The sequence below is a fragment of the Coloeus monedula genome, assembly GCF_965178545.1.
Source record: "Coloeus monedula genome assembly, chromosome: 4".
Taxonomy (NCBI): Eukaryota; Metazoa; Chordata; class Aves; order Passeriformes; family Corvidae; genus Coloeus; species Coloeus monedula.
The window spans coordinates 7,990,605-8,004,900 of NC_138784.1; the positions used below are offsets into that span (position 1 = coordinate 7,990,605).

At 39.7% G+C, this 14,296-nt stretch overlaps 1 protein-coding gene across 1 annotated transcript in view; it reads left to right on the forward strand.

Annotated features, from left to right (window-relative positions):
* The window catches only part of ST8SIA1 (ST8 alpha-N-acetyl-neuraminide alpha-2,8-sialyltransferase 1), a gene marked incomplete at its 5' end in the record, with an annotated part of 108,181 nt that overhangs the window by 55,887 nt on the left and 37,998 nt on the right, over positions 1 to 14,296 (forward strand). Inside the window, 2 exons of the mRNA XM_082280115.1 lie at positions 2,673 to 2,782; positions 6,759 to 6,851. Coding sequence (XP_082136241.1) covers positions 2,673 to 2,782; positions 6,759 to 6,851 — 203 coding nt within the window. The remainder of the gene's footprint in view (positions 1 to 2,672; positions 2,783 to 6,758; positions 6,852 to 14,296) is intronic.

Below are 14,296 nucleotides of genomic sequence, written 5' to 3' on the forward strand. Positions count from 1 at the left end.
TCTGTGGGCATGGTGGCTTTCCACAGACAACTGTGTTCAGCCTGGTTTTCCTCCTGTGTCCATAGAGTGAGTGGATCTTCACAGATTAGGCAGAGGGACAACCATGATATAATCTGCCCTTTCTACTTTCCTTTGGCTCCTTCACATCACCTCATCAGCCCTGATCTTGTTGTTTTGCTCCTTAGGTTCTCTGAAGTGATACGTAGTCCAAGATGTGAATGAAACTTGGGAATTATTTTGCTGTTAATCAGTAGCTATAGCTTGGCAGGTTTGATTAAGTAGTTGCATTGTGAAACTTTTAGAAATTTACAGGCTTGGATAATCCTTTGTTTTAAGGGAAAGAGAGTGCTATTTGAGATGAATAGGCTCTTTTGGATAAGAGCCACCAGGAGTGAAGTCAACAGGACTGAGCAGTGAGTATGGTGAAGAAAAATTAGAATGATAAGCAAGAGATATAAGTAGCAAATAAGGGTTTGATTAATTAAAAATGAGTGTAATTTGGAACCAATGTGTGTTGATGCCTTTGTTTGTTAAAATGTAGAATTTGTGTATATTTACACAATTCATGGGTTCCCACCATGCTCCCTACTTTGCACAAACTAGAATAAAAAATAGAAATACCTCACCTTGGTGTGGGAATTTTCTGTACACACCAAGGTAGCAAGCCAGTGTTCGGGATAACAGAAGGACAAGAGTTTCAAAACTTCACCAGATTTTGGAAACCAAAGTATGTATGCAAACAAGAACTGATATTATCATCTCTGAGCAGAACAGGAAATTAGCTTCCCTTAAGGGACAGCAAGTCATCTCAAGCAATATTAAAGGCTGTTTGCAGCTCACAGAATTTGGAAGCATTTCGTAACTACTAAACGTCTATTTGGCTAAATGTCTGTTGGGGGGTCTAAAGGCACAGAATTTATGTGACAGTGCCCACTACTCTTAAAAGCAAGAGTTAATATCTGCTGCCTTTGTGGTTTGGCACAGCCCTTGTATAACCAGCTGTCATGAAAGGAGCTTTCATGTATCTTGAATAAGAAAGGTACTGTTACTTATAGAACATACCAAGTCTACATTTCCTCTGCTTCCCACCCCCACCCCATTACAGAGAATGTGAGCTCTCATTTGATCAGGGTCACCTCAGAGATGAGATGTCCTTTGAATCTCAAGATATGCTCCTGGTTCAATAACTGTAAATTAAATAATGTTCTTGAGAAGGCAGATGCAGGACAAGAATGCAGCTGCATACTCAGTATTGCTCTGCTGTGCTCTTAGTATATTTCTAAAAATGGCTGGGTCTCAGGACACTAAAATTTACTTTTCTACACAAGCATATTTGAATCCAGAGTTAGTATTTTCACTAAAAAGCAGGTTGTGACTTTATACAAGCTGAACAGAGTCTAGTTTGCAGCGAAAAGTAGACAAAGCAAGTAAATCTAACAAGAGAGATAAGACGGCAGGAATAAGTTCTAAAAATGCAGAGTCTGTGCTGTAATACTGGGTCTGTTTTCTGGACCATGTCCTGTGTTGCAGTGCCTGGTGAATATATGATGCAATGTCAGATGTTGCTCTGTACATGCAAGTGAGGCCACCCAGAGAGAATTGTTCTGTGATGCTGCATTCTCTCTCCGTGGCTTCTTTATTCTCCGAGGCCTGTGCAGTAACTCCTGTCTCTGTTGCAAAGTCAGGCTTTGACAAGTTTGATAAATAAAATTCCCTGCGCAGTTCTTTTGCTTGAGGAGAGTTTTAACTCTTGCATTGTAGACAAATCACATTCTAAATCACACTGCTTTAAATTCACGTCTCTTCACCACCTTTTTTTTCATATGCTGCTCTGCTCTGAAGTGCTGTGTGCTGCTTTAATGACTGCCCCAAGCTCACAAAAGGCTTGAGGCTGACAGGAACATGTCCCATCCACAGTTTTGAGATCCTCTGGAATGAGGACTGTACAGATCTAATATTTTACTGTGTTTGGTGCACAGGATCCCGTGACCATTTGACCTTGCACTTTCATGCCCGGTTAAGCAGCTACAAGAGCTCCTCAGCTAAAAATGCTCCCTTTTTAATTTTAATTTATACTAATATTAATTTGTTATGTGTCTGGGCAACTGGCTGTTTAAGGAGCTGCTGTCAAGCTCCAAATGTCTTTGCCTAAGGCTTTGGATTGACCTGTCCCAGCAACACAACCATCCAGAGAGCCAGGGTGACTCCAGATTCCCAGTGCACTTCTGTCATCACAGCATTCCCTGTTCCTCCCTTCCTTTCTTCCCCAGAGGTGTCTTTTGTATATCAGCTCAGGAAGTTCCCTTTCATGGATTATTTTTTTCCTGTTTTCCTGGTTGTCTTGTTTCCCCCCTGTCTTGCAGCTTGCCTGGAAGGCTTGCGAACTGCCTGACTTTGGTCAGTGTCTGCATCAGGACTTCAGGCAGTTTTGGTTTTGCAGAAAACCATCTTCTGTATCACGTTTATTGTGTCCTGGTTTTGGGAGTGGGGATCAGACCTGTTCTACATGCTCTTACCAGCTAATTTCTGTACCTTTTTTTTTTCTTCACTCCTAATTCGCCTTTTTCTTTTTGTCATTGAGCCCTAACAGCTCCCTGGGTTCTCCAGGAGTGGCTGCTACAAAGATGTTTGTGTTCTCCTCTGTAAAACTGGTCCTTGTTTTGTGTTGCTAGGCTACTCCCTTCCAGCTGCCACTGAAGAAATGCTCCGTGGTGGGAAACGGTGGGATCCTGAAAAAGAGTGGCTGCGGAAAACAAATAGATCAAGCAGATTTTGTCATGCGGTAAGACAGAAACCTAACGACACATTGTCCCCCCTTCCTGCTGCTAAGCCTCAGACTTTTCAAAGCTGTTCATTTGGGATTAATCAATGATATTTTGCCTTGTTGCCCTGCCTTTGCAGGATCCTTTTCACAAGCAATTTGGGTCAAAGTGTGAGGAGAGGCAAAAAAAGGAGTTTTGGCTTGGTTCTACAAAGGGGTATGTGTGTGGGGACAATTTGCTGGTCAGTAAAGTTATGACAACTTGTGCAGTGTCTCAGGGAGGTACTGAGGAGCTGCTTTTCTCATAATTTATGCAGTGATAGCCAGAGTGCTTCATCCTGCTCTTGCTCTGTCCTCTGAAACAAAATGCCATCTGTGCAACCCATGGAACTCATGAGTAGGGGCTGATTTATGGGGCAAGGCTTGAGTTGGTACAAGCTAAAATCTTCCTGTGTTTTTCTTCCCTCAAGACTGAACTGTGGCTGACTGTCTGAGGAAAGGCCAAACCTCTTCCCTTGATGTGAGGTTTTTGGGATTCTTGACATTTCCTTTCCCTCCAGCCTTCCTTGATTTAGAAGAACCTGTCAGGAGAGATGTCGAACCAGCTACTGCTTTCGTGATTAAATTTGGCACTTCCTAGGTCTGCGATCCTTAAGGAAGAAAGCCAGAAATTAGTTCCTCCCTGATAAACATGAACAAAAGAGACATTGTGGGGGAGAAACTGGAGGAATGCTCCAAAAGAGATGAGAATGGGAACGTCTTTGGGTTTCAGAGGGATGTATAATGAACACCCACTATAAGTCTCCTTATTAGATCCTGATGGCTCATTATAAAACCATACAAATTTGCTCTAAACCATGACTGTAATTTCTGGTTTGCATCTCAAAGACCAAAAATGCCTTCATTATTAAATGCCTGCTAAAGCAAAGAAATAAAACACATTAACGGCAAAGGGAAACATATACTTGGAGCATTTACAGAAGAGAAGATGTAAAGCACAGGGGGAGAGGGCAGCACTCTGATTGCCATTACTGCATAACTCCTTAGGTGTTCCATCGACTAAATACAAGAAACTGCAGTGTATATGCCATGGTTATATTTTCTAGAAATTGAAATGCTGTAGGAGCAAAAGTTACAAAAACAACAAGTTTAAAAACAAAACAAGAAAACAGCAGTTATTTTAGCTTGATCATAAAAACCCATCTCTCTGTAGGGAGGGTAAAGCACCATTATATGTACAGAGTTTGTTTTGATTTAGGAATAAGTGATAGGGAGAATCCTGCAAAATCCCAGTCACTGTCTGCAGGCTCTGTTGTATTAGTGATATGAAATCATATTTATGGAAAATGTTTCAGTTCTTTTGGGTTAGAAATTAATACACTGCTGAGAGAAAATATTTTTACAGTGGGTGAAAAAACAGAATTTAGTTGATTTTTTTGAAATCTCATTTCTATAATCTGAAAGCTAAGAGAGAAAGAGCACAATGTGACTTCCATGACATTTTTCATTTTTTTGGAAAAGAAATTTGTGTAAAATCTTCAAAGTATTTCTGCAGTATGAAATGTCCTGCCAGGTTTTGCCCTTGTTTTTTAATTCCCTTCACATGAGTTTTGATTTCACTTATGTGTATTTCCATAAGCTTTGTCATATGAGAGAAGATGGCTGCAGTCATATGTTGTAATTGCTCAGGTTATTTAATGAGTTTAAACTCATCTGGTTGCTGAGTATCTTCTACAAACACAGTTGTTCCAACAAAGAGATGAAAAGAGCAGCAGTTTTCAGCCCCTAAGGCATAGCAAGCTGCATCTGCAATGAGAAAGATGCACATGGTCTGCATGTTTTAGGTATTGTGTTTATAATGGGCTCTTCTTCTGATTTTCAAGTTTGTAATTCTTATTTCTAAGAAAAAAATTATTTCCCCCTCCCCACATGCTAATGCTTATTTTAAGAGAAAAGTGTTAGGTAGTAGTCCTAAGCCATGTTTAAAACTATTTTTCATGTAGTTACTTCTCAGTACCAGATAGAACAGTGAGAGAATTTTAAAAATAAAGTTTCTTGGTATGAGTCTTGTGCTTTAGTGTATTCCTCACCTGCACAACACTCAGCACTCTGCTGACCTATCCAAGAAAATAATTGGGAAGGTCTAGCAAATGATTTCCTGCAGTTTCCTCTGGATACTCAGGCTATTTCTTAATGTTTCCTGCACAGTAAGGTGGGAATCAGACTTACTGATGAAAGGAATTAGATGTCTTTAAATAATGCATCTGTGACTGGCTTATGAAAGAATTTTCATTATTTAGATGCTGAGATGATAAAAAACCAGGGTGAGATCTTAGTCCTTCAGAGTGCTTTTAAATAAACTTCAACCAAAAAAGGTTTTTTAAAAGCTTGCCCTATGAACTTGTGTTTATTCAAAGCAGAGAGCATTAAATTGTGACCTGCCAGAGGTATTTAAGCCACCTCTCTACCCTAAGGCAAATCACCTATGAATCTTTCTTCACAAACATTTGTTTTACTTTTATTTTATTTACTTTATTTTAAGAAACTCTTTCTCATTAAAATTTTATCATTTTTATGTCTGAGAATTAAAATTTCCTTATGCTCGTAGCCTTACTCTTTTTTTTTCTTTTTTCTTTTTTTTAAATGATTGCAGCTTCTGAAACCTCTTATTTTGATTATTTTTTTCTGTCTTCTTTTGAAATTTTCTAGCTTCTCCTAAATTGTGGTAGAGCAAACTAGAAGCTGTTTCTTGACTGAAATCTCAATACATTGTACACATCTTAACAAATACAGTCATGAAAAGGAGAAAATGTTCCTGGAAATTTTGTGTTTCTTGGTGAATGTGATTGCATTCATCTATGTTCCATGTAGGTTGGACATTGCTGTCCTTTTCCTTGGCATTTCTTGATTATGAGAATTTAAGCTTTTGAGAGCTGGTATTTATATGCAGATAGATGCTGATATAGCACCGCTGTGGTTTTGGTTGGGGTTTTTTGTTGTTGTTGTTTTGTTTGTTTGGGGGTTTTTGAGTTAACAAAAACTGCAGAGAGAAAACCCCAAACCCCAACAAAATAAACAACTAAAAAAGCCTTTCTCTGAAAAAAATTCCAAGTTCTGCTTGTTTCTGAGAATCACGGTTTCATTTGTGCCTTTTAAGCATTCCAAATACTGTTCATGTCTTTGTTTTAAAGGAGAAATCTGAACTAAAAAAATGTTTGGAAACCAGTTTTTAGTGTAATTTTTATGTATTGAGTAGATTTCTCCTGACTAATTTTTGGGGCAGTGCATAGGCTTGGATACTGTTTGAATGTATCTTTATCTCCTGCACCTTCCTCCTTCTCTTAGGTCTTTACAAGGGAGCTTTTAGGACTGTTCAGTGTGGATGTTTCCCTCTAGCTCTGTTTTTTTTGAGTCTTGATTCTCTGCTTCCCAAAGTAAATTTGTTCAATTGCTTTGGCTTTATTCCATTATCCCCCTGCCCACCAGAACAAGATTGTGAGCAGAACTGACACACACATATTTAAGAAGCCACTTAATTGTTTTTTCTCTGTGTTTTCTTGGTAAATTCTACAAGATGATGGTACCCCACAGTGTAATATTAAAAATGCCAGTTATAATGCTTGTAATACCACAGAATGGTAGTATGAATCTGGAGCCTGATACTGGTAAACAAGACAAAACAGAGTGAAAACCAGAACTTTAAGAGTTTGAATTTTAAAAGACAGTTTTTCTATAGATAGTAACAGCCTCTTCCACAGCCTTTCAGCCTGTCAGAAATGTCAAGTATATGCCTTTGTTTCTGCTTAGCAGCTACACAGATCTCATCTCTGCAAAAGGTTTTATTTCTCTATTTCCCCACAGTCTGGTACAAAAATGCTTATAGGTGCGGTGCAGTAGGGAACAATTGTAGCCTGGGCCAGTAATACAACATTTTTACATCTTCTGAAGCCTGTCAGTCCTGAATGTCATTTAAAACCTTGACTGTCTTTGTGTGCAGGTGCAACCTTCCTCCTCTGTCCATTGAATACAGCAAGGACGTTGGATCCAAAACCCAACTGGTGACTGCAAATCCCAGTATAATTCAGAAAAGGTAGAGAGTATATTTTTCCTTTTCTGGTTAGGGATAGACAAAAAGAAAAATGCTTCATCTGTGTTATAAAGTCAGTGCATCAGAGTTGTGTTCTTAATAATCTGATCCTGGAAGGGGGTCTGGAAAAGGTGAAATAGGCAATGGTTTGGTGTTAGGTGAAATAATTAAAGACTAAACCTCTGATCCTTTCAGTATAAGCAGGGAAGGTAAGGGAAGTATGTACTGATGGGTGCCCCATCCTACTCTGCTGGTCAGGCCAGCTGACTGCTGCATCCCACAGTTAATGAAGATGCTAATTTGGGTTTCTCTTTGTTTCAGCAGAGATAACCTCTGGGTTCTCACTGTCTTTGCATTATTTGTTTGATACAGACTTACAGAGTGTGAAAGGGGTTAGGACTGCTTGGCAGGGTGTGATCATACAAGCTTCACTTTCTTAGGAAACTGGGACAAATTGTGTTGTTTATTAGAGTTGGTTAAAATTCTCCAAATGTCAGTCACTGATGAGAGTGGGGAAGAGGGAGTAGGGAAAGAAATGTCAGTGCTATCTCTCTGATTTTGTCTTCCTGAATTTTAATTGCTATGTTCTTTGTTTATCATCTGGAATTAGGTAGCTTGTTCTCAGACAAAACAAGGTCTGGTAGTAACCTGCCATGTTCACTGGAAAACACAAGAGAAAAAATATAAACCAAGGGGATGAGCAGGAAATTATCAGGCATAAAGAAATGTATAATGTGAGTACTGGGAGGTGATGGATTGTGAAAGGAAGCAAAGCAGAGAAATTAAATACATGGTAGAAAGCCAGGTGTTTTAAAAAGAAGAAAGGCACTGGCTTGGAAATGGATGTTTGAGGGTATTTAAATGTAGTATTTTTCCTCTTTCAGGAATTGAAGGGTTCTCTAGTTTTGTGTGGGGAAGAGATTACAGTCTTTGACAGAGTAGAACAGAGAGGGCGAGCAAGAAGGAAATGGAGTAATAATGAGCTTCAAGAGCTGATTGCAAGCAGAGAGTGTCTGAGTAAGAGAAGGCACAGCAATGCTTGTGGGATGAGATCAAAGCAAACTCCCATTGGCAGGGTATGGCACCAAGTGCCAGGCAAAATCAGGGAGTTACACAGGGCAGTGGACCTGAAGACAGGGAATCTGAAAATCCTGTGGTTTGTAGATGGCTAACTGATTTATGAAGTGCAATGAAATGGCCAGAACATCCCATCAAGGAAAGATCAGTTTGGCCATGGCATTTGGGAGAAAATGAAGTGGAGCAGTGTGAAACACAAAGCTTGCAGAGGGTTTTACAGTTTTCAAGGCAGAGGATTATTTAACTCAGGCATATTTGGTTTGCACCCTCCCCTCCATCAAGGCCTGCAGTAGAAAGCTGACTGTAGTTACTATTTTTGAACATAAAAGGAAAGGAGTTTTAGTGATGCTTCAAGGAGACTGTGGAGCTACACTGGAGAGACTGTGGAGCAAGATCGGAAGGATAGAATGAGGACATGGTTGAAGAAGCAGATGGAGAGAGTGAGGTGCTACTTTGTGAGGGGTGGATATCACAAGGAGGAGTGGAGGGCAGTGGGAAATAAGAAAAAAGAGAGGAAGAAAACAGTATTGTGATTAATGTCAGTTTTCAAAGGGAGTGGACAGTAACTGTGATGCAAGACCTTAGATGAGAGAGTATTGTAGAGCGTATGTGCATGTGTATTGATTAGGGGGAGATACACAACCAGTAACTGAGAATGACATGTAACAAATTCATAGCACTGAAAATTGGCAGAAGCCTCCTTTAAGGCTTTGCTTCCTCTGCCTGGTTAGGAAGAAATGTATTAATTTTTAAAATTTTGTTAAATAATTGACTGGTGTTTCCTGTGTGTTGCCCAAAGTCATTATTTTATCTCCTGCATGTTAAGTTAGCATGGGGAAAAAAAGGTTATATCTTGAAAGTTAAAACAGAAAAAAAAGACTACAACTCTATCACCACTCCTATGGAAAGAAGCTTTTTAAGGAATTAAGGTTGCTTATACGTCCAGACTTTCATGAAATTCAAAGACATTCAGATTTGTGACTGATGTATCTGTTCCTATGCTTTGAGTTATGTAGCATCACATAATGGAATTATTCATTGTCATTCTTTTCCTCTCCTCTTGTCCTTACTTGAAGTATATTGATATTGATGAGGCTTGGCATCTCAATTATCTCTCAAGTGTCTTATGGCAGGTTTAGTGAATTGGTCCTGCAACACTATTAATGGTTTCTAAAAGATTTACCCTTACCAGATAATTTATGGTGACGCATGTTGAGTAGGGCAAAGTTTTCATACCCGGGATGTGGAAGCAATTTCCTATGTGGTCTAAAACCAGAATAAGTGCCTTTAGAAAATCAAATTGTTGTCAGTAATTATTGCAGAGATACCATTTCCCTCTCAATTTAGCACCTTAGGATGGAAGAGTCACTGTCTTAATCTAGGAGTACATTGACTTTAAAAATTACTTCTAAACATTGCTTTTTGCAAAACGTAGAGATCAAGTTCCTACTCTGTTTTCAACAGGAAATGTGACTGGTAGTACAGTTTTCACTCGTGAAATATTTTGCTCTGTTCTGATTTTGGTTTGAATCTCCTGCCCTTTGAATGTCCTACCCTAACTTCAATTGGTATAATACAGGAGAACTGACAATAGATGTACTGTGGTAGAAATCTTCCTGTCTAAGAGGATGTGTGATGACTGTCCCAGCTTCTTTTTTTGTCTAAAGTTTTTCACAGGCATCTCTTTTCAGTTAATATTGGAACTCATAGTCCTTCACTCCTGTGTGACTCCTTTTTCCACTTTGCATTCAAAACTTAACTTGTCTGCCAAAGCCGGTGTTGAGGTTGCAGTTGGGATTGAAATGTTGCATAAAGCTGCTCCTGGGGCCAGGGTGACCTCTCCCACCCTCTAGCCCTGAGTATTGTTCTGGGACCGCAATCCCACATCTTTGATGTTTTCAGTCCTTTCCCCTACCATCCTACTCAGCTTCGCTTTGTCTGCATGGAACCACTTTTTTTATTTTAGGTTGTCCTGGATTTTATTTTCTTTCCATGAGTAGCTGCTGTAAGTCCCTTCTAGGAAAGAGGCAGTGTGGTAGCAAGACCTGTGATGTGCCTACAGTAATTCTTAAGACTCTAGGAAAAATCAACAAGGTTATGTCACTTACAGAGGTTGTTTCTGTATTCTGAACAGTTTTCTACAGCTGTGGAGAGGGACGAGTCAGTGGACATAAAAATGCTTAGGAGGCAGTGATGATTTTTGACCAATGACATAAGATTTTTAACAAAAAAATACAAAAGAGTTTCTGGATGTGGATTATTATCTGTTTCTAAAGTCACTGGATCTGGGCTGTTTAGGAAAAGCAAATTTTATTAATTTCTTATCTTCACCAACTCTTGCAAATGTCATACAATAATAATTTGTCTAAACTTCTAATTAAATCTGCAAACAGATGCTGTTTGCAGCAGTATTCCTTTCTAGTGCCATGTCTGCTTATCTGTCTAACCTATGCACACTTATATCATCAATGACAAGGATAAAATACTCCGAACAGATGTTTCCCAGCATTCAGGGAGTTTTAGACCAGCTGATGTTTACTGGTGAGTATTTTATCCATGAGCTGTGTATTTCTGGCCTGTGTGGAAATATGAACTTCCGTCACTGAATGGGAACATTTTTCTTTCAGTAAATTAATTCACCTTTTTGATCCCTGTGATATTTGACAAGGTTTGCTGCATCCAGTGTCTTGAACGAAAGCATGATGAAGGAATTAGACTAAAGACTAACAAATGCAGTGATTCTGCCTCTCAGCTTGGAAATGCCAGTTAAATATTGCTGCTGTTTATTAGGTTCCCAGGGATTTTGAGTGGGATTAAATTTGCTTTCCGGTGTCCCTGCATTTTAGAGGCAATTAATAATCTTGCCTGGATTCAGTCCTGAAGACATCTCTGAATCCAACTGACTTAGACCATTAAGAATAAAAAGAAGCAGTAATTTAATTTGATAAAAGCTTCCTTCATCTTTGATTCAACAAATGTACAGTATTATGCCTGTTGTTTACGCTCATGAAAATGGTTTGTGAGAATTCCTCTTTACTGTGTCTCCATGTAAAAACTACATCTTCTTTTCCTGGGTAGTTACATTAATATTTGGTAATTGCAAAAGAGCAGAAAAAGAAAGATAGAAACCTACCCACAAAATATGTTCTTGAAGGAAAACCTTTCATGCTTATCTTGTCCTTTGTGCTCAAGTCAGATGATGAGAAGATCTTTCCCTGTAAAGTCAATTAGTCACCAGATTTTAAATACTTCATATAGAGGTTCTTTTTTCATTCCTGGTGTCTAAATATATCTCAGACTATTTCACTGAGAAGAAGTCCAAAGTTATAAGAATAATTCTTTTAATTCACATTTTATGTTCTTCTGCAAGAGTCTCTGAACTTCTGTGCCAACAGCAAGGGGATAATATTTCTGGGAAGTACTTCTTAAGAGGCAAGACTGTGATACGGAGGTTGCTTGAAACCCCATTTGTTGGTAATCAATTTTTTCCCTCCTCTAATACAAAGTTTCTTTAAAAACCTTTACATTTATAAGTGATGCCTTAGTTTCTCTTTGTGAGCAACATCTATTTTTGTCCTTGTTTAAACAGAAAAGGAAGCGAAACATGGGGATGGAGGGGACTAGCCCAGTGCTACCACCAGACCAAAGGCAGGGCCAGGAAAGAAAAAATCCAGAATTTCTGGTTTGCTTTTGTATTTTCTTAGCTGACAAACAGAAATATGTCGAGTTGGAAAAAAGTCCTGCTCTGATTGGAACAGTTTGTTGCTATTATAGCCATGTTTTGACTCCATTTAAATAAATGGCTTTTACTCTCTTATCCACCCCCTCTTAACCACAAGATACAGCAATGAGCAGGAGGAAAAAGATCCAGGAACCCTCAGCCCTAAGGAAAGTACTGTTGGGTTTAGAGGTGTCTCAAAATGCACCATTGGCTCCAAAGAAAAGGTCAGGTGCTGTTGCTGAGATGAAAAATAATGGGGTGACATTTTGGGTTAGGGAAATGGGAACTTGGAGGAAAAGTTGTTTAATCTGGTAGGAGAAAAGAAGGGAGAAGGAAAGGCTGAGGAGAGCAGTAAGAGTTTTCTGAGGGTACATTTAGGGATGTTAGCTCATCAGCAAAAGCAATTGTTAGATGTTAGGAAGAACTTCCCAGAGAACCTACAGAATTCTCCATGTTACAGTCATTTAAAGGACAAATTGATGTGGGGATGAAATGGGAAATTATAAATGAGATCTCATGAAATCATGGTTTGATGCTTTTTCTTAAGCAAAAACAAATGTTTTATTAGTAGCTTTCATAAAGCAGAGATAGAGGATATCAGGATTAAAATAATCCATTTGGATTTGTGATTGAAATATCCTCAAATTTCAATTCTACTGTGTGTTTATTGTAGGATTGGAGAGGAATAGGATGCATTACTCTACACATGCATTTGTAAGTCTCTTGTCTGGGATTTTGATGATAATCATCGTTATCTCCATTGTGAATGACACTTTAATTGCAAAATCTTTGCCTTAACAAAATCACCAATGCTTGCTCATCTGTGGGGATATTCATTAAAACATTGTCTCACACATTTTCATTTTCTTGGCAAGCTATGGCAGGAAGACTGTTGCTTTTCATTCCTCCCCCCTCTCCTACCTCCTGGTGTCTTCTTCAGACCACTGTATCCAAGAGTCTGCCAGCACTACCAAACAGAGAGACAACCAGCTGTCTGATTTTCCATTATTAGGTCTGTGAAATGGGAAAACTATATATGTCCTTGAGAAAATAATGCTTTTAATTAAGGTGATTTTTTTTCATCCTTATATTCCTGCAGTAGGACTTGATATGAGAGCTTCTAAATCCTACTATCAATATGTGGAATAGCGTAATCAAGTGCCTTATATTTAAGTATGTGACTAATATCTTCAAAGTCATTGGAATACTTTAGTGTCTTGTATGGACAATCCAAGTTTTTTTTCAGAGTAACATCTCCAAAGATTTTTAAGTGGCTAATCCATGTTTAAGTAACCAGTCTTTCTTTACAGTCTTTGACGTTAACCTAGATTTTTTTACCAGTATTGCACCTCTTGGATATTTTCAGATACTGACTGGAAAGCAAACGTGTATATAATTTTTTTTTTTTTTTTTTTTTTTTTAATGAAGATACAAGGCATTCTGCAATCTGAAGGACTGCAGATAATGAGAACACAGAATACTGCTACTTCTCTGTAGTCTGCCAGATTGTGACTGTTGGGGTTTTAGTTTAGTTTTAGGTTTTTTTCCTGCTAAAGGAATTTTCTCCCATATGCATGTTGCTAGGGGACAAATAGCTGTACTTAAGAAAGACAAAAAGGGGAGTGGGGCGGGCCTGGCTACTCCTTTGTCTACACCTGGGTGTGGGGGCAGTTCGCTCTGAGCGTCCGGAGAGAGAAGCTGCAGAGAAAGGAGCTGCTGCTTCTTTCTTTTTGGCCATTCTTTTCTTCCTGCTGGAAACAACGCCGGGACCCCAAAAGCCGCTTTTCCTGCCCTGCTGGAGGCCGAGCTGTGGCTGCCCTGCCCCACTGCTGCTGCTTTGAGTTTTCGCTACGCTGTAGCCCTGCTCGCCCTGCCTGCCTGGGCATCCGTGGGGTTCTCCCATCTGGATACATCTCGCCTGCCACCCGGGATTTGTGTTCGTCCCTGCAGCTCTAGCCTGCTGCTCTAGCCTGCTGTTCCAGCCTGCCGTTCCAGCCTGCTGTTCCAGCCTGCTGTTCCAGCCTGCTGTTCCTGAGAGTCCGGGATCGGCTGCCCAGGGGTTTGTGAAGCCTTTGTTCCATCCCTTCCCGGGATCCCAGGCCGCCATTGCCGCGTGTTTCCCGAGCTCGCTCCGGAGCGCCCCCTGCAGCCGCGGGGGAACCATCGCACCTGCCCTGCTCACCGGGAGCCGCCAGCGCCCCTGCCGGCTGCGAGCGGAACTGCACCCGAGGGGAAAAGGGCCCGACAGCCGAGAAGGCTGGGACTGGGTTTGTGTGTGCTGTTACTGTCATAGTTGTTGTTGTTTTGTTTGACTGGTTATATACATATATATATATATTATATATATATATGACTGGTTATATACATATATACTATATATATATATATATAGTAAAGAACTGTTATTCCTATTTCCCACATCTTTGCCTAAAGGCCCTTGATTTCAAAATTATAATAACTTAGAGGGAAAAGGGGTTATATCTGCCACTTCAAGGGGGGCTTCTGCCTTCCTTAGCAGACACCTGTCTTTCAAAACCGAGACAGTGACATTCCCACTTTTTCTTTTGTTCCTGTCTCTAAATAACTTTCACGGTTTGCAGCATCTGCAGCTATGTGATCCCATAAACTTAAAGAAAACCTGCAAATTCAG